General features: G+C 28.8%; 5 protein-coding genes across 6 annotated transcripts; 2 read left to right on the plus strand and 3 right to left on the minus strand.

Annotated features, from left to right (window-relative positions):
* The first annotated feature begins 159 nt into the window (after nt 1-159).
* On the plus strand, nt 160-2,538 carry LOC118450214 (nudC domain-containing protein 1). Its single transcript, XM_035885774.2, has 4 exons — nt 160-509; nt 582-1,563; nt 1,631-1,998; nt 2,062-2,538. Exons 1-4 carry the CDS (start codon nt 395-397, stop codon nt 2,265-2,267), a joined length of 1,671 nt encoding a protein of 556 aa, XP_035741667.1. The 5' UTR covers nt 160-394; the 3' UTR covers nt 2,268-2,538.
* Cmtr1 (Cap methyltransferase 1) lies at nt 2,152-6,400 on the minus strand. The gene is made up of 3 exons (XM_035885770.2): nt 6,259-6,400; nt 3,495-6,033; nt 2,152-3,333 (listed from the first exon to the last, which is right to left on the minus strand). Exons 1-3 carry the CDS (start codon nt 6,311-6,313, stop codon nt 2,865-2,867), a joined length of 3,063 nt encoding a protein of 1,020 aa, XP_035741663.1. The 5' UTR covers nt 6,314-6,400; the 3' UTR covers nt 2,152-2,864.
* A 749-nt stretch (nt 6,401-7,149) lies between these two features.
* LOC118450216 (zinc finger CCCH domain-containing protein 15 homolog) lies at nt 7,150-9,228 on the minus strand. Its single transcript, XM_035885776.2, has 7 exons — nt 8,964-9,228; nt 8,604-8,811; nt 8,220-8,461; nt 7,940-8,143; nt 7,653-7,827; nt 7,368-7,565; nt 7,150-7,290 (listed from the first exon to the last, which is right to left on the minus strand). The coding sequence occupies exons 1-7, from the start codon at nt 9,030-9,032 to the stop codon at nt 7,181-7,183; spliced, it is 1,206 nt and encodes a 401-aa protein (XP_035741669.1). The 5' UTR covers nt 9,033-9,228; the 3' UTR covers nt 7,150-7,180.
* A 362-nt stretch (nt 9,229-9,590) lies between these two features.
* Nucleotides 9,591-12,464, plus strand: eIF3e (eukaryotic translation initiation factor 3 subunit E). Of its 2 annotated transcripts, none has more exons than XM_035885625.2 (9): nt 9,591-9,785; nt 9,858-9,974; nt 10,079-10,240; nt 10,327-10,449; nt 10,527-10,759; nt 10,835-10,952; nt 11,023-11,234; nt 11,316-11,553; nt 12,284-12,464. In XM_035885625.2, the coding sequence occupies exons 1-9, from the start codon at nt 9,696-9,698 to the stop codon at nt 12,311-12,313; spliced, it is 1,323 nt and encodes a 440-aa protein (XP_035741518.1). In that variant the 5' UTR covers nt 9,591-9,695; the 3' UTR covers nt 12,314-12,464. The 2 variants fall into 2 exon arrangements, with proteins under 2 accessions (XP_035741518.1, XP_035741519.1); XM_035885626.2 differs by having other exon boundaries at nt 11,316-11,579; nt 12,284-12,425.
* Nucleotides 12,465-12,570: 106 nt separating this feature from the next.
* Nucleotides 12,571-18,009, minus strand: armi (probable RNA helicase armitage). Its single transcript, XM_085656161.1, has 8 exons — nt 17,855-18,009; nt 17,416-17,784; nt 16,454-17,320; nt 15,491-16,367; nt 14,171-15,339; nt 13,542-14,111; nt 13,230-13,475; nt 12,571-13,135 (listed from the first exon to the last, which is right to left on the minus strand). Exons 3-8 carry the CDS (start codon nt 17,288-17,290, stop codon nt 12,761-12,763), a joined length of 4,074 nt encoding a protein of 1,357 aa, XP_085512287.1. The 5' UTR covers nt 17,291-17,320; nt 17,416-17,784; nt 17,855-18,009; the 3' UTR covers nt 12,571-12,760.
* Nucleotides 18,010-18,426: the final 417 nt, after the last annotated feature.

The raw sequence follows: 18,426 nt of genomic DNA on the forward strand, positions 1-18,426 counted from the left end.
AATTGACATGTTATAACATTGCTTCGTTTTTATGACATATTTTTAAGTTTCCTGAACTGTGGAAGCGTCAGTATGTTGTTCTCTTTTTTCTTTGTGTAATATATATATATATATATATATATATATATATATATATATATATTTCAAATTATCCTTCAGATGAACGTATACGTGCATAACCTTTCATTTAAATTAAATGTAATGTTTTAGTTGATAAATCGATCAAATGGTCCTTATTTAAATTTATTTATCTATAAACATTTTATCTATGAGTCGCTATATGTCAAGATCAGTTAAAGTGTTTATCTATGGCGTATCCCGATGTATCGTTATCGTAGTTATTTGCGAGTTCGAGTCCTCTACATAGTCTCCGTGAATTACGACATTACAAATAATGACAAAAATAATAGAATTACGTCCTGATAGATCTCTTTTAAATCCACGTTTTGAAAAGTATCAATTCTCACCAGACATTGTTCCTGTGAAATCTGAAATAAGTTTGGAAAATGGTACATATATAACCTATACTTCTATTAACAATTTGATTAACGTTAAGATTACACGAATTAAATATATTTCAGATGTATTTAGGTTAGAATTGAGTCCCGATCAAGAATCTTGGTTGGAGGTAAGGTTATTTGCACTTCACAATCATTTATTTAAAAACCCTTATGACACATCATGTTGGTTTATGGATAAAGAATATATAATTTGGCGACTGAATAAAAATGGATCTCTTCAAAAAATACATAAATTATATACTTCTAATACTAAATCATCAAAGTCATTATACAACCCATCGATTGGATTTACTGTCAACAGCGTTGTAGTAATTTCTAATGGAGATAACAGGCTCCATTTATTAAAAGAAGATAAATCTGGCCATGTTAAAGCATTTCTGTTAGAAGAAGCTGAGCCTGGAGTTATTTTAGATGTTCGATATGTACAAAATAAATCTCAAGTTATTGTTACATTATCATCTATTGCTGATGATAATGGAAAAAAGTGTACAAAGCTTATATTATTATTTTATACTTGGCAACAATCTGATAAAAATCAAGAAACTTTTCATTTGTCTAACAAACAAGTATTAAAGGTACGAGGTACCGTAGAATATGTATTTATAGAAGAAAATGGTGACCATTTACATTCAATTTGTCAAAATAATATTACTTTTGAATCTAACAATCAAACAATCACAGAAAGTAGTATAACGGATATAGGCGATAGAGAACATATAAAAATTCCTAAATATTGCTGGTCTCAAGATGAAGATTCACTCACAGTTTGGATTAAAATACCTGAAAAATATTATCAAAGTCAGGCAAAAGTTAATGTAAAATCAACTGAAATATTAATTACTGTAAATAATAATGTTTTAATACAAGGTGAATGTCAACACAGATTAGATGAGAAACTTACAACTTGGAAACATGAGAAGGATACATTAAAATTGGATTTAGTAAAGTTTCAAAGTGGTTTAATGTGGAATGAGTTAATTAAAGGCGATACAGGGGGTGAATGTTTGTCAAATGAATCACTGGCAGCTGAAATTCATTCTAGGTATTATTGCTAATTTATTTTATATCATTTTACATAGGTATATTTACATATTTTTTATTATTTGTAGATTAGCACATCTATGCTCTGAAAATCCAGATGCACCTGGTGGAGAAGGTCAACCATATCTAGGATTTAATTCTGAACAATTGGAAGAATGCGACATAGAAGGAAAAGATAACATTTTGCAAAGAATAAATCTTATATCGCAGAAAACGACACATATAGCCACTCTTGGAACAAACAATCATGTATTATTTACATATAAAATGAAATTTGGACAGGCAATATGTCTCAGACATGATCATGATGGCTGCCTTTGGATTACGGATATTGTAGAAGACACTGTATGGAATATAAAACATACTACAACATTCCCAGGTTTTGGTTATGTTGAAGCAAGTAAAAGTAATAAAAAATTTTGTGTATGTTCTCCAGGTAAGATTTATATTTACTTAGATCTTTCGAACATTATTTTTCATTCAATGGTATATTTTCCAGATGGTTCTTATGTTGCCATAATAGAACATACAAGACATGTTTTTCTTTATGAAAAACCTGAAAGTGGTTCCGAGATAAGTAAACAATGGATTGTAGATTTGGAATGTGATCCTTCATCTTCTATCATAATGGGAGCAGTTGCTACAAATAAATATTTAATAATACTTACTAAAAACAAATTATACCATTTACAAATTTATCCATAAAATTTTATATACTTTTTACTATACTCTGTACATATTGATTGATATTTTGTGTATACATTAACTATGTATAAATTGTGTGCATGTATGTGAATAAACGCGTGCACACACGCACATAATACCCGCGTACATAATAAATAATTTGCTCGATCTCTGTTTTAATGACAAACATGACAATGTTAAATGATATCATACATGATTAATATATATTTGGGCAAAACAAAATATTGCTAAAGAAATATTATAGAATAAAGTTGCATGCATATTGTAACAAGGTGTTTTATTTAGCTTTATAAAGAAAAATTGATTATTTCATATAAAAGTTTTATCCCTTGTACCGAAAACGTACAAGTCAATACAACTCAGTATATGTAATCACGCTTTGTCATAGATTTTATTAGAATAATAACTTAAATCTGTTAACCTAACAAAACAAAATTAATTAAAAATTTCTGCTTAAATAAAGTATGAGCAGAAATGATGAGTATCATTATTATAAATAATGAAAGATTTTCTTTTATATTATATATATTTAACCATATTTAGGTTGGTATATATATCATATGTCTAAACTCTTGCTGTTTGTGTCATAATCATTTATTATCTATTTGTTCCTAAACATTTTGCTCTAACAAATTGTACTACAGCTTCCATAGAAAGTGTTTCATCGTGGGGCCAAAACCATATAATACTATTAGAAAATGTTTCTTCAAATTTAGCTTCTGCTGCTGGTGGTCTTCGTATATCATAATGTGATTCGTTAGTTTTGCTATTATGAACGTATGTTTCATTTTGACTTCTACTCTTATATCGAAACCAAGGTCGACTAGTACTTCTTAAAAAGATAACACTTTTTGGTACGAAGTATGGTGTATCCTCATCATCTAGAAATGTTCTTGGTATATCACAAGTTAATTCTGGACGATTATTTTTCATAAGACGCTGAATAACTTGTAGTTTTTTATCAATATCAGGATCAAAGGGATATAATTCTTTTGCACGTACTCTTGCAAAATCATTGGGAGATGGTTTCCATAAGGCTTCACAAAATTTTTTTATAAGTTCATGCCTGTATAAGGAATATATTATGATTAGAAAATATAAATTGATATGTTGGTAGTTTTAACGAAAGAATTGTTGTAATTAAATATGCAAATAAATATTTTATAAATATAAACATTGTATACATTTTCTTTAACGTAACTTTGATTAGATAATATATACACATACCTGTCTGGTAAGTATTTTTGACTGATATCTTCTCCGCCCAATATCCAACCATCTAAAATATGCAGTGCAAATATTTTGTGTTGACTCTTTTTTTCTTTTGTCGTTTCACTTATTACTTCAGCATATACAAGTGTGTCAGGAGGTAATTCTATTTTAAGATCATTAATTTGATCCCAACTATTCTTTGTATAACGATATACTTTTCTTCTTCCCATACTCATATAAAATGTAGCCATTTTATCGGATTCTATAAATTGTCCAGTACCACAAGGTGTACATAGCCAATCATATGGCGAAGATAATATAGTGTGCTTAATATTTTCATTTGTTAATTTTTGTGGCTGATATGAAAGTAAAGTATCACGATCTTTAATGAGAAGTTTAATTTTATCTTGTGGTTTATAAAAAGGTGGTAATGTACGACTTTCATCTGGCAGTTCCCAATATTCTAAACATTGTCGTCGCATATCTGCTTGCCTTGGTTCCAAAAGTGCATTATCTTCACAAAAAGCAGCTATTTTGAGAAGACCTATAATTTGTTTCTTTCCAAGTTCATTGTTAGATCTTCTCAAATATTGGAGAAATTCTTTTTCCATTTCCAATTCTTCTAATGGAACTAATTCCATAACATCCTTATCTTTGTCTGACTTTAATAATAATTTATTTCCATGAAATAAATACTTCATAATATCATGTGTATCATGACGTTTTCCTTTGCATATCAGGTATCTTTCAGAATTTGCCGGTCTTGAAGTATTTGGCTTACAAATACATATTTCGTCAAAACAACGATACATCAAATATACTAATCCTGCACTGAAAGGCGTAAAGAGGTCAAATAGTTTTGTTACAAAATTACCGCCATCTCTTACTATCATTAAGGCTACTAAGCATTGACACAAATATAATTGTTTCGATAAAATTTCTTGAATATTTTCTTGTCCTTCAACTGAAAATCCACCATCTGACATCATAAAATGTACACCCTTGCCATGAGTATGTTTCATTATTAAATCTCTAAAAGCTTCCTGGTTACTTGTGTCAAATACATCACCATTGCCCTTTGGACCATAAAAGGTATGAAAAGTTTCTGGTGATCCGGCATAGAAATCACCTAGTTTAAAATCATTCTCATTTTTTAAAGTAAAACCAAATCCTTTAGCGTGCCATTTTTTCCTCCATAAAACGTATTCACTAAAGCCACCTGGACCAGCGCATACGTCCGCAAAATACAATAACTCGTTACTTTTTAAATTAGTTGGCCTTGTAAATAGAAAATCGCAAGCTTTATCCATGTTTGCCATTTTGACAGCGGCACGATTTAAAAAGAATGCACCTCTAATTGTTTCATATGGATTGGAACGAGTTCTTGCTTTACGCATTTCTACTTTATCTATCCTATTAAATATTGTTTTTGAATTTATGATATCTTTCACTATTTTTGATTCGCAAAATTTAGTTTCATTATGTATCGTATCTTTTTTTGGACCCAATACCATCCAATCGTGCATTTCTTTTGTAGTTAATGCATGATGGTGTGTATTTTGTAACCATTCCATATCTTCTTTAATCTGTATTATTTCTTCTTTAGGATCCCACTTAAGACTCGCAGCTTCAAGTTCAGGATAAGAATGACCAATTCCTCGCCGTCCACGTTGCATTGAAGTTTGTACTGGTTCCAATCGACCTTGATTATGTTTTCCAAGACCTTTACCAGCTTGATATCCCATTTTTTCCATCATAAGCTCTGCTTTTCCCTTTCCATTAGTAGCATTACCTGTTGTGTTTGACGTTACATTTCCTATTTTTTCCAAACAAATTTTCTTGGAAGAATTCTCTTCGTCACTATTATCATTCACTTTTAATGACTTATTATCGTCAAATGATTCATTGTACTTTATTTTACCACTTTTCGGCATATTGAATGCAGATGTATCTTCGCTGAAATTTGCGGTCATCTCGTATGAACTTTCAAATTGACTTTTATTAAAATCATAATAAGATCCTAAATGACTTTGTCTATTCTTCTCGAGGCTTTTATCAATATTATATCCCATATTGTCTTTCATAAATCCTCTATTTCTATCGTCATCATATGAATTATTACACGTTTTTTGATCGTCATTATCTGTATCATCATCAGTCGATATATGACGTCTTTTAATTCCTTTTGACATATTGGAAACAGATGCTTCAGTACTGAAAGGAGAGGTCATGTCCTGTATTCTATCAACCTGTGTACCTTCATTGAAGTCTTCAAAATATGAACCATGTTTTATCTCAAATTCAGGATCATTGTCAGTTTCATGACAATTTTTTGAATAGTCACCTTCGTAATTGTTAGCATTCGATTTAGAAGCTTCTTTTTCTCTATTAAGATTTGACATTACGTCAGTTCCTTTTTTGCTCCGTTTCTTTTTCTTAACCGTACTTTCAGAAGCTGAAGTACGATATTTCTTTTTCGTTTTTGATTTGAAATTACTCTGTGTATCATGATATCTCGTAACTTCATTGTCATTATAGTCACCATCATTTCCATCTGAAGTAAAAAGAGATGATCGGTATAAAGAAAGTCAAAATAATTCAATGGGACAGAAAGTAAAATATTATTGAAGTAGATATACGATTGAAAAATACTTCTTGCAATTGAACTCTGTATACAAAATTAATATTTTTCACGATCAAAAAGATATTATTATGTATTTATTTAGAGACACATCTGAAATCTAATTGTAAGAATGTATTAAACAATAATTGTACATACCATATTCATTCTCTGACAGAAAAAGATCATTGTTAAAATTACTTATTTTATCCATTATACTTTTATTAATACTAATTGTTCACAAAGATTCTTTGTTTCATTCCGTTATAATAACATTAATCAAAACCAAATAATACACATTCTGCACTAAACTTTTTACTCGAGATTATTTGCAACGCGTCGCAGGTATAAGACGCTCTTTAATGCGTGGTGTCTACCAAAGCACTATTCACTTCGAGATATCGCAATAAGCAACTTCACGTCAAACCATTTTTACCAACTGTAAAAAATTAATAAGATGAAATCACATCGATCTATATTTCTAGAGTTTAGATTAATTATTAATAATTATATCAAAGTGTTACCTTATAATTTGATAAAAAAATAAGATCTGTTAATTAAAAAAATGTGCGATATGCGAGCAAAATAATTTTCAGATACAAAAGTGATATTGACTTTTTCTTGTCGTATAGTTGCAGGCTTGAATATCTCGTTGGTCGAATTACTTTCACTTTTATAACGGGTGATTCATCAATTCATCAATTTTTACGGAAAAAAGTCCAACCTGTAGAAGCCCTAAATCGGCCCTACGGTCAAAGGTTCATTTTTTACGTCCAACAATTTCTTTTGTTGACTTCGATAGGACAGAGTTAAAATTTAAATATTCCAATGCATGCGTAGAATAAAAATTGCTAAAACTATTATTTTAACAAGATATTCATTTTTTTCTTTTTTCTTTTTAGTTATCTGCGCGAGACCAGCCCTCAGTATCTAATGTTAGGTTTCCTATTTATAGGTTGAAGTAAATAATGAAACACTGCATTATACTTATGACTAATGAATCTCTGGACAATACAGATATATGATCATAGGCAAATATCATTAATATATTGAGAGGAGAAATAAGAATGGGACATCTGGATCACTCCTCTAAGTCCAGGTCCCCTAATTCTTCTTCTAAATCTTCTAAATCTTCTTCCATAAATAGATTTTCATTTATTGCTAAGGCAGTTGCACCTTCTCCTACAGTCACTGTTTGAAAGGAGAATGGCAAATTATTAAAGATGCATTATCATTTTTATAAATTGTTAATTTATAAAGTATATTACCGGTACTATCTTTATTGTCTTCAGCAGTACCATTAGCTTTCAAACGATCTGTAGATGCAACTGTTATACCCGTAGTATCAGTCTCACTAGCTTCAAAGGCAAGTCGTTCCATATCAAGTTCCCTATATTCAATCTTATCTTCTTCTTCATCTTCCTCACGCACATAACTAGATATTGCTTCATCACCATCATCAATACCTGATCCAAACAAATTTATATAATGCAAATATATTAAATTAATTATAATTGTCGTCAACTTAAAGTGTTTAATGCTAATATAAGTACCATCTCCAGCAGCAAGTTCTGGATTGAAGTAGAACATTTCGCGACCGGATATACCCACTTGACGACCTGCTTTATAATCATTTCTTCGTTTTTCTTCATCCTTGATAGCTTGTTCTTTCTTTTCTTGTAATTTTCTCTTTTTCCAAGCCAAAAAGGTTTCTAAAGTTATTTTTGTCTGCAATGTACGAAAATTGAGAAAATATTTCATTTCGAGGAATATTATTAGGTTTAATTAAATTTACAATAGTTTAATAAATTGAACAAATTTTATAAGAATATAAACATACCTGATTAGGTCCTAAATTTGCTCTTTCTCTCTCGATTAGATCCTCCAATGAAATTTCATCTTTCTTATCCTCTTTCTTTTTATCTTTCTTAAGAACAAAACCAGGTGGCAACGCGTGTCTGTATATACACTTTTGACCAACTGGACATTCCCAAAACCATCCATACTTTGATTTTTCTACTGCTCCTAAGAAATGTTTACAGATCTACAATTTAAACGTATTTAATATAATATTATATTACATTATATTGATATTAATTAAATAATAATAAAGAGCATACAATATCTGTAGTAGGTCGTTGACCACTTCCTCCATGTTTCTTCTCTACAACCTCTTTCAATTTGTCTTCGTCCCATTTATCCATGGTGTCTGCTTCTTTATCATCGTCCCTCATATCACAATATAGAGATCGTTTCTCTGCTTTGCGTTCTATACTTAAGTCATGAGAAAATTTACACTTATCTCCTTTTCCGCATTGTCCTTGTTTAAAAAATGCACATATAACAGATTTCGGATCCGTACCTGTACATTCCAATTATGTTAAAAGATCTCCAAAAAATTCTTAGAAATAGTAAATTCATTCTCATAATTGAATATAATTATAATGATTAAAAAATATAAAAAGAAAAATAAAAAAAAACAAATAAATTTTATCAGAAATTACTTTTGTCTATCTTTTGTGCTTGAACTGGTTTGAAAATAAGTGCCAATTCTTTCTGTTCTCTCAATTTTTTTTCCTTTTCAAGTTTTTTAGCATTAGGATCTTCTATCTTTCGTGGATTAACACCACCAGATTTTACTTGTTTTTCTACTTGTTGTATAAATTTTTGCTGCTTTGCACCTTTTTTATTTTTTATACCAAATGTTTTATCCTACAAATAAAATATAAAAAGACATATGTGTTAATAATATGTGATAGTAATGTGCATAGAACATTATTATAACAAATTATTACTCGTGTTATTTACACGTGTGCATCAATACGAGGAACGATTTTTAATAAAGATACGGTACTTTTACATACTTCGATTACTTTTTCCTTCTTCTTTTGTTCCGCCTTTTTACTCGGGGCAGGTGCTTTTTTAGGTGGCATCTTATTAAATTTTTAAATTCACAAAGCCACTTGAAATTTAAAAATATATCAAATATTGTTCATACAACGTTGGCATTGCTAACCTACTATCCGTTCATCGGATCGCCGGAGCGACTAAATTACTGATGAAAATGTTTAATAGTATGTAGTTCGATCAGGCTCTTAAATATTACAAAGGCAGAGTACCCTATCCTACCGTGTGACATTTAGAAACTTTAGAAAGTTCTAGTTCAGTACCAGTGTATGGGTAAATTTTCAATTTAAATACGTTTCTACTTTTTAAATTATAAGATGCGTATATATACGAGCTTGTATTAAATCAATGAAAATCTATTTCATACAAAAGTTTTATTCATTTTTGTAAATAGAAAAAATATATATATATATATATATATATATATATTATTAATATGTAAGAATATGTATTATTATAACTTTATGAAAACGAACTATAATAGTATGCAAGTTGTGAATTTGAATCGTTTATTGTATAGTCGAATGAAGTTGGCCAATGATTCTAATTGTCAATGTTATCATCTATCGATTATTTATACTAGTAACTTTATCGAGTGTTTTACGTTGTGGAGTGAACACGTTGCGTGAAACATTCCTTTTTTACAGTGTGGTTAGAATCAACTATTGTAATATTTATTAGAAATCACGATGGCACAATACGATTTAACGTCTCGAATAGGACAATATTTGGATCGTCATTTGGTTTTTCCACTTCTTGAATTTTTATCTGCTAAACAAGTAAGTAATATACTTAATATTTTGTCGCATCTCCTCTTACCAAATTATATCACGTTCTATTATTATATATAGATTTATGACGAAGATGAATTACTTCAAGCAAAATTGGATATTCTTAGTAAAACTAATATGATAGATTATACAATTGATATTCGAAAACAATTGTATCCTAATTTGGAAGTTCCAGAGGTATGTAACGATTAAATATAAATATAATTTTATTAAGGATTTTTATCCTATTTCTTATCATAATATAATGTTATAATAAAGATTTGAAATACTTATTATTACAGGAATTAAAAGCAAGACGTGCAGGTGTTTTACAAGAACTTAGTATATTGCAAAACAATGTTTCCGTTGTTGTAGCTCTAATGAATAATGAAGAAGTAATGAAGAAAATGGAAAACATGAGAGATTCGAAGGCTTTGAGTAATTATCTTACACAAGAATCTGATGTAAGTTATATAATTTATATAATTATTTTTAATTTTTTGAGATATACTTTTTATTGCAATTGATCGATTTAAATTGTATCTTATAGTTTAGGGTAGAAATGATGGACAATTTTGTAAAACTCGCACATTATCGTTATGAATGTGGTAATTATTCTGTTTCCACTTCATATCTCTATTTTTACATGCTCATAATGCCACCAACTGACAAGGTATTTATATATCAATATTATAAATTATACAATCTTTGATATTATGTTAACAAATCTAACACTTTATTTTTAATTAGAATTATTTAAATGTATTATGGGGCAAGTTAGCTTCAGAGATTCTTGTACAAAACTGGGAAACTGCGCTTGAAGATGTAAATAAACTAAGAGAATATATTGATAGTAATATTATTGGAAATTCTGTACAAGTTTTACAATTACGTACATGGCTTATTCATTGGAGCTTGTTTGTTTTCTTTAATCATGTTAAGGGAAGAGATTTGATTATTGAAATGTTTCTTTATCGACCTCAGTATGTATCACACATTAACTATATACCTTTCTTAATTATTACTTTATTATATATTATATTTATTATATTTTTCAGTTATCTAAATGCTATACAAACAATGTGTCCACATATATTACGTTACTTAGCTGCAGCGGTGATTGTCAATCGTTCTCGACGTTCTATATTGAAAGATCTTGTAAAAGTGATACAACAGGTCAGTTTAAATTCCTGTAAAAATTTTTTTCCCTTGTAGCATATTTATATTATATTCTGTTACAATTTAGGAATCTTATACATACCGGGATCCTATTACTGAATTTTTGGAACACTTATATGTTAATTTTGATTTTGACGGAGCAAGACAGAAATTGCGACAATGTCAAACCGTTGTATTCAATGATTTCTTCCTCATTGCATTGTTGAATGAATTTGTAGAAAATGCTAGATTAATGATCTTTGAAACTTTCTGCAGAATTCATCAATGTATTAGTATTGGGTATATTTTCAAAATTTATTACTATTATTATATATTTGAAAAAGGATACTTTATAATTGGAATAATCCTTACGTTTATCAGAATGCTTGCGGAAAAATTGAATATGAAGGCAGATGTAGCAGAATGTTGGATAGTTAATTTAATTCGTAATGCTCGATTAGATGCAAAAATAGACAGTAAATTAGGACACGTTGTAATGGGTGGACAGCCAGCATCTCCATACCAACAACTGGTTGAAAAAATTGAAACCTTAAGTGTACGGAGTGAAGCTTTAGAAAATCTAATCGAACGGAAAGTAAAAGCGAAGAATCAGGATCCAGTAAGTATAATGTGGAACTAATAGAGGTCAGTATCGCTTGTAACAAAATCCACTTAGAGTGTCTTGTTCTTTGTTTTGAATCTGTCAAATCGCAATAATAGTGGAAATAAAGGTAGTTGGAAGTCAATAATTTTATTATAAAGAGTTTGATGCTACTTAATATCAACAAGCAAGAGATTTTTACATCAAAGCATGACAGGATAGTCACGTTACTGATGGTGAAAACAATTTCATGTGCGCCTGTGTATATATATATGTGTATATATATATATACATATATATATATACATATATATATATATATATATATATATATATATATATATATATATAATACACATACACACAATGTAAAGAAACATGTAATTGTTTTTTTTTGCGTTCTCATTGTCAGCCTCATTTAAGATGCATCACTGTTTATTTGCAAAGATTATTTAAATTACCAGATATTTTATATGTTAACATTCGTAATAAGAGTTGTGATATGTTTTGTATGATTTATTTTCATCATAGCAATATAAAGTAATTTAGCATAAAATAAAAAATAACATTTTTTATAAACTTCCAAAATTATTTAACAATATAGAATTTTTTAATTTTGTAACACATTAATATATTTTTTATAAATAAAATATAACTTTATCTGTGCTTTACTCTAAGAATTTAGAATCCATAATAATATACTTTTGTTTTTAAAGATTATACTTAGTAAAGATATATTTTTTTACAGTATCATCGTTCTTGGAATATGGATGTGTGACGTCTAAACATTTTATACAAAACTGTATGACAAAATATATGAATATGAAGAAGATTCACAGCATTATAACTTATCTCGAGCATATAAACTTATTAGAGAATACGCTGTATTACTGCTTGATGCATAACTTCATACATCATTGTATAAAAATCTATCAAATTTACTATATAAAAAAAAAATGTTTTATCCATTTTCGAAAAATCGATATAAATCTTTTAAAATAATAAATCTTTTCTAAAATAAAAAAAGACTACATTTACTTATTACTGATTACATTTAGATAGAAAAATGTAATATATTTATCTTATTCATTATGTGGTTTTTTATTTTTTCTGACTATTATCAGTGCGTTGAAACACCTAATTAATAAAGAAAAGAGTGATACAAAAATAAAAATGTCTTTCACATATTTTACATTACCAGTGGTACATACATATATATGATATGTTAAGTTTCATCCAATGTACTATCTTTTTCTATAAAAGAATTATTAAGATGAAACGGTACGAAATTACATCCAATATAACTATTTCGGTCAAGACAATAGATGAGAACACTTCTCCAATATGGATCTTCAGCTAATAATTCAGCATTTCCAAGAATAATGAGTAAAGCACGTGCACGAGTGATAGCAACATTTAATCTTTTTGGTGAAGCAATAAATCCCAGAGCATGTTTGATATCCTCAGCGATAAAATTTGTAGAGGATCGCACTGTTGAAAGGATTATTATTTTTCGTTCTTGTCCTTGGAATCCTTCAACACTGCTGATTTTTGGACATACAATATTTAATTCCCAAAGTAATTGTCGAATTTGCAAAACCTTTATAATAAGAAGAGAGATATAAGGTATATAATCAATTATATGTATATATATGTTTAGTACAATTAATTACGTATATATTTATAATTTTTACCTGCTTTTGATAAGGTGTTATGATACCAATATCTTCTGGAAGAATTCCACAGTTGTATAATCTTAAAAGGTAAATGTATACTTGTGTTGCTTCTTCAGGATTATACCAACTTGGGCTATCGGAATCTCTTAAATTTTTTCCTTTTATTCCATGAAAAAGTATAGCTGGTGGTAATCCTGTCCTTTCAGGCAATTCTTCAGCTAGTGACCGTAAAAGCTGCGCTTCGTCACTATTTTTAGATGAAATCTAAAAAATAATGTATTATTTAAAATACAATCAATATTTTTTTATTTGAGATATTAATATAAATACTTTTGCTTGTAATTCGGAGTTGTAAAATAATGAATTGGGCAGTTCTAGTATTTCTGGTAAACTTCGATAATTTATAATAAGTTTTGTTACAAGTCTAGGATCATAACAGGTTTCAAATCCTTCAGGATCTCTTTGATAAGGAAATTGATAAAGTAGTCTTGAGAGAAATGATTCCTCCAAACCAAATTGTTTTGCCAATTTACTTTGTACAACTGGACCAAGTTGTAATGGATCACCTGCAAGAACTACTTGTCCATGACTAGCATGAATGAAACTTAACGGCACCATAATTTCTGGCTCTGTTGCTTGGCCTGCTTCATCTATTAGTACATGAGAGAAATGACTGCGAGAAAAGCCCATATTGTATAACACTCCCAATGCAATACAAGTGCCAATTGTAATTCTATGACGTCCAATTGTACTCATAGTACAATTAATCTTAGGCCCTTGAAAAGATGATTCAAATCTATGACGTGTTCCTTCTTTAGCTATGTCCGCAGTTGCACAGTAAGGCAGTAATTTTTTTGGTATAGTACCATCGTCTAGACAATGATGCGCTATAAGTCGTACCTAAAAATTATCTTCTATGGTATAGTTAAAAACAAATAGAATAAATAAAGAATACTTACCACGTCACCAGGTTTCAATATTTTACTATCCAATAGTCGTTCCAATATTAAATTTGCCGAACTGTTTGATGGTGTAGCAATTAAAAGTCTACTTTCGGGTAGAATTGTTAATAATTGTAAAATTGTTTCACATAAAGTAACAGTCTTTCCTGTACCAGGTGGACCAAATATCACATATGGTAAAGGGCGAGCTAATCCTTTTAAGATATTTTTTACAGCCTCTTTTTGGTAATAATTTAAATTTTTATTAAACCAAATTAACTTCCGTTTTTTTATTTGTGAAATACATTTATTTAATGCTGCATCAATATCAGAGGTATTGGAAGAATCTGGATCTTCTTCCTTTTTACATCCTATGTCAGAAAAAACAGAAGTGTCTTTATCTTTTTCTGTATCTTTATCTTTATCATTTTCTGTATCTTTATCTTTATCATTTTCTGTATCTTTATCTTTATCATTTTCTGTATCTTTATCTTTATCTTTTTCTGCATCTTTATCTTTATCATTTTCTGTATCTTTATCTTTATCATTTTCTGTATCTTTATCTTTATCATTTTCTGTATCTTTATCTTTATCTTTTTCTGTATCTTTATCTTTATCATTTTCTGTATCTTTATCTTTTTCTGTATCTTTATTTTTATCATTTTCTTTATCTTTATCTTTATCCTTATCCTTATCCTTATTAAATTCACCAATACTCTTAGTGTTATCAGTATCATGATTAACCGTAACCAAATTAATATATCCTGTTATATTCTTAGGTTGTTCTATAGGTTTGACTTTAAAAAGTCTTTCTGCAACTGATACTCTTGGCAATGATTTCGTTGTACTATCAGAACTATCGCTAGTTGTACTTGAAGATACAGATGAAACTGATCCATTTCGTTTATATTCTCCCTTTTTACTAGGTGCTTTCTCTTCGCTATCAACTTCATCTAAAATTACTTGTGGATCTTTTGTAATAACACGAGTAGGAAAAAGAAATTCAGGTCCTAAATGTAATACTGCTAAATTAACAGCATTGTGACAACGTTGCATAACAGTAGTAGAACTTCTAAATGATACTTGACAATCTTCATTTTTATATTCCTGTTGGAATTTTTTATTAAATTTTAAGAAAATCTCTGTACTTGTCACTTTGTGAATATATCCTTCGTATTTCAATTTACCTAATAATGATTTCAGAAATAAATATAATTTTTCATTTGAATATATCATTTCAAATCAATTGAAACAATAACAACAAAATAAAGACCTCTTAATAAAAGCAAATAAATAAATAAATAAATAAATAAATAAATAAAAAATATATATATATACCTTGATGTTTATCCCATTTGAAGGATATTATAGCTTTATCACCAATAAGGAGAGAAGGTCGTTTTTCTGCTAGACCAAGTACTTTTAAACTAAGATATTCCCCACAATGTTTCATCACAGCACTTTCCATGTCATATTGTTGCATAGCAAAAGTTTGATCAATTTCTTCCAAATATAATAAAGCATGAAACCGATCTCTATATGTTTCAAAGCATAGTCTTTGCAATAAACAAGGTATTGCATTTCCAATTGCAATTTCACATTCAACTTGTGATTTATTTAAATTATTTAATACGGTATCCCAAAAGCGCTTTGGTACTTTAAATACACCATTACGCATTTTTATAAATGCAGGTGGTTTACAGGGTCGTATCCCTGGAACATACATCGATTCTTCTTCCTTATCTATAAATGGAACATAGTTATCTCTCTTATAAGTACATCTTTTTTGAGTGTCTAAGATATTTTTTGATTCAACATTTATTTGAAAAATTCTTCCTATTTGGAATCCTTTAAAAATAAAGATAAATAATTCTTCAGAAATTCCTACAAATTTCGCATTGCACTTAAATTGATAGGAAATTGTTGCAGAAGGATTTAAAATGGTAGTTTGTTTAACTTCAGGCCATACTAAAGATAATTGTGATTGTGCTTTCTTTGACATAAAGCACCCTTTACATAACATATGACTAGTAGAGCTTGTGTTCTGTATTAAAACAAATATATCTTTCTCTTCTTGTATATTTACATTGATTTTTAAATCATTGCTAATAATTATGCCACATTTATCTTTAATCAATGTATTCAAATCAAGTTGCGGTATTTGAAAAGACTGCGAAGACTCTGGAATTGGAAGTTGCTTGGTTTTATCTGGCACCTAAAAATAAATTATCATAAATTGTACATTTAAATAATACATTCATTTAAATAATACAATCGTACAATGCTGAATATTTATCTTGCCTGCAATAATGGGACTACAGTCAAAGATCTCCATGAATAGATGCCTTGATCACTTTCTATAGTATCACTAGCTACTTTATCACCTACATAAGGTATGTAACCAGATTCACAAACAGCTTTATTAAATACAGTAGTTTTTCCAATTGTTCCATACTCCTTTATAGGATCATAAACAGTTATAACATTAATATCCAATTTAGACCTTAAAGGTAGTATTTTATTAATCTCTATAATTTTTCCAGTTAAATCTGTTTTTTTGTCGTCAAATTCTACCAAACATTCTAACTGCAACCAATCTCCAACTATAGGTATAAATTCAGAATTTATCTTATCTAGATCAATACAAATGTCATTAGGATCAATGAATACTTTTCTGCCCTTCCGACTAATTACTTTTCCAATAATAGTTTTTGTTAATATATCTACTTTAACAATATTTGTTTGTGGTACAATAACTGTATCATCCCAAGACTCTTCTATTATAGATATAATTTTATATATTTTTTGATCATTATTTTCATTTTTTTTGTATGCAAAGTAGCAAACTATATCTCCAACCTTAGGTTTACTAGTTAGTACATTGGTTGTTTCGCACATATAACAATTGTCTATAAGAATATATTCATCATTGACGAACGTAACATTTCCTGTTTTATAATAACTTCCTTCTTCGTCACAGATTTCTTCACAGGTTTCTTCATTCTTTGATGTCAATGCATCTTCTTTCTGAAGACTTTCAAGGCGAGCTATAACAACATCTATGTCATCTTCTTCTGGTTGCGAGAAATATTTATATCCAAAAACATTATTAATAATATTATACATGAAAGATAACATTTTTAGTTTCTATAGCTCTGATCCAAATATCTGTGAATATTACATTTTTTATAATGCAACGTTTCTTCGTCCTTTCTTTATTATTAGTAGGAAATAATTAACTGATAAATCAAATAAATACATACCTATCTATAGGTTGGTATTTCCACTCGGTTGACTTAAGATATTCTAATTCTTTACGCAATGATTGGACTCTTTTGAGATGCAATTCTTTCAAAAGTCGTTTCTGTTGCTTCTGTTCTTGTAGCTCAGATTTTATTTGATTTAAGATTTTGCATGTATGGGATGCACTAGATGTTAATTCTGAATCTTGTGATTCTGATGTTCTTTGTCCCGTCGAATGTCCTAAAGTATTTGATGATAACGTAGACGTGTTCATAATTTGTTACAAATTTTTAGACAATCTTTTAATCTTCAATATTTCGTCCATTCAATTTTGATCTCTGAATATTCTAATATACTTTCCTTATGAACTTAAGATATCAGTAAAATACCTGTAAAAAATTTGTTATTATTTATACATATATTTTTGTTAAATAGAAAAAGAAATAAAGGAAGAAATACCGTTTTACGCGTTGAAAATAATTTTCACGCGAATCGTACGTATACGTTTAAATATTGATATCTACGTGTATTTAATAAAAAAATCAAAGAATCAAAGAATCAAAAAATCAGGCATTAAAACTTTTTACGATGTGTGTGTGTGTGTGGTACGTAAGTTAAATATATATATGTATATGCATACATACATACGTCTATACATAAAATTACAATTTGAATCCTCTATCTATACAAAACGACACTCTCATTGGATCGTTCATTAACTTTTTGAATCATAAGAAATACGAAAGTTGATTTGAATTAAAAATTCTCTAATATAAAGTATGATTAGGAAAAGTTGATGGAACAAAAGTCAGTAAACATATGTGAAAGTATTAAATATTTAATTTTAGAAATATAACAAATTTTTCAATCAAATAGAAGATGATATTTTTTAGTATCCAATAATAAACAATTTGTTACTAGCAGCCAATCACAGAATTGATAATACAGGAAAATGATTTACATGTATATATAGAACATAATGGAAACGATTGAAGTTATCTATAGTTATCTTATATGTACATTTATAACGA

This window comes from Vespa mandarinia, chromosome 3, assembly GCF_050613455.1.
Source record: "Vespa mandarinia isolate Hongniang chromosome 3, ASM5061345v1, whole genome shotgun sequence".
Taxonomy (NCBI): Eukaryota; Metazoa; Arthropoda; class Insecta; order Hymenoptera; family Vespidae; genus Vespa; species Vespa mandarinia.

Bases quoted from the DNA above. Each gene is read 5' to 3' on its own strand.
- Cmtr1 (XM_035885770.2), bottom strand. From the start codon at position 6,313: ATGGATAAAATAAGTAATTTTAACAATGATCTTTTTCTGTCAGAGAAT. The intron at 6,034-6,258 runs GTATGTACAATT...TTTTTACTTCAG, and splicing joins TCTGTCAGAGAATGAATATG to ATGGAAATGATGGTGACTAT. The intron at 3,334-3,494 runs GTATGTGTATAT...TTCCTTATACAG, and splicing joins CAAAAATACTTACCAGACAG to GCATGAACTTATAAAAAAAT.
- eIF3e (XM_035885625.2), top strand. From the start codon at position 9,696: ATGGCACAATACGATTTAACGTCTCGAATAGGACAATATTTGGATCGT. The intron at 10,241-10,326 runs GTAAGTTATATA...TGTATCTTATAG, and splicing joins ATCTTACACAAGAATCTGAT to TTTAGGGTAGAAATGATGGA. The intron at 10,450-10,526 runs GTATTTATATAT...ATTTTTAATTAG, and splicing joins TAATGCCACCAACTGACAAG to AATTATTTAAATGTATTATG.
- LOC118450216 (XM_035885776.2), bottom strand. From the start codon at position 9,032: ATGCCACCTAAAAAAGCACCTGCCCCGAGTAAAAAGGCGGAACAAAAG. The intron at 8,812-8,963 runs GTATGTAAAAGT...TTTTATTTGTAG, and splicing joins AGAAGGAAAAAGTAATCGAA to GATAAAACATTTGGTATAAA. The intron at 7,566-7,652 runs GTACTTATATTA...TGTTTGGATCAG, and splicing joins AGAACTTGCTGCTGGAGATG to GTATTGATGATGGTGATGAA.
- LOC118450214 (XM_035885774.2), top strand. From the start codon at position 395: ATGACAAAAATAATAGAATTACGTCCTGATAGATCTCTTTTAAATCCA. The intron at 510-581 runs GTACATATATAA...AATATATTTCAG, and splicing joins TGAAATAAGTTTGGAAAATG to ATGTATTTAGGTTAGAATTG. The intron at 1,564-1,630 runs GTATTATTGCTA...TATTATTTGTAG, and splicing joins GCAGCTGAAATTCATTCTAG to ATTAGCACATCTATGCTCTG.
- armi (XM_085656161.1), bottom strand. From the start codon at position 17,290: ATGTTATCTTTCATGTATAATATTATTAATAATGTTTTTGGATATAAA. The intron at 13,476-13,541 runs GTATTTATATTA...ATTATTTTTTAG, and splicing joins ACTCCGAATTACAAGCAAAA to ATTTCATCTAAAAATAGTGA. The intron at 13,136-13,229 runs GTAAAAATTATA...CTTATTATAAAG, and splicing joins TAACACCTTATCAAAAGCAG to GTTTTGCAAATTCGACAATT.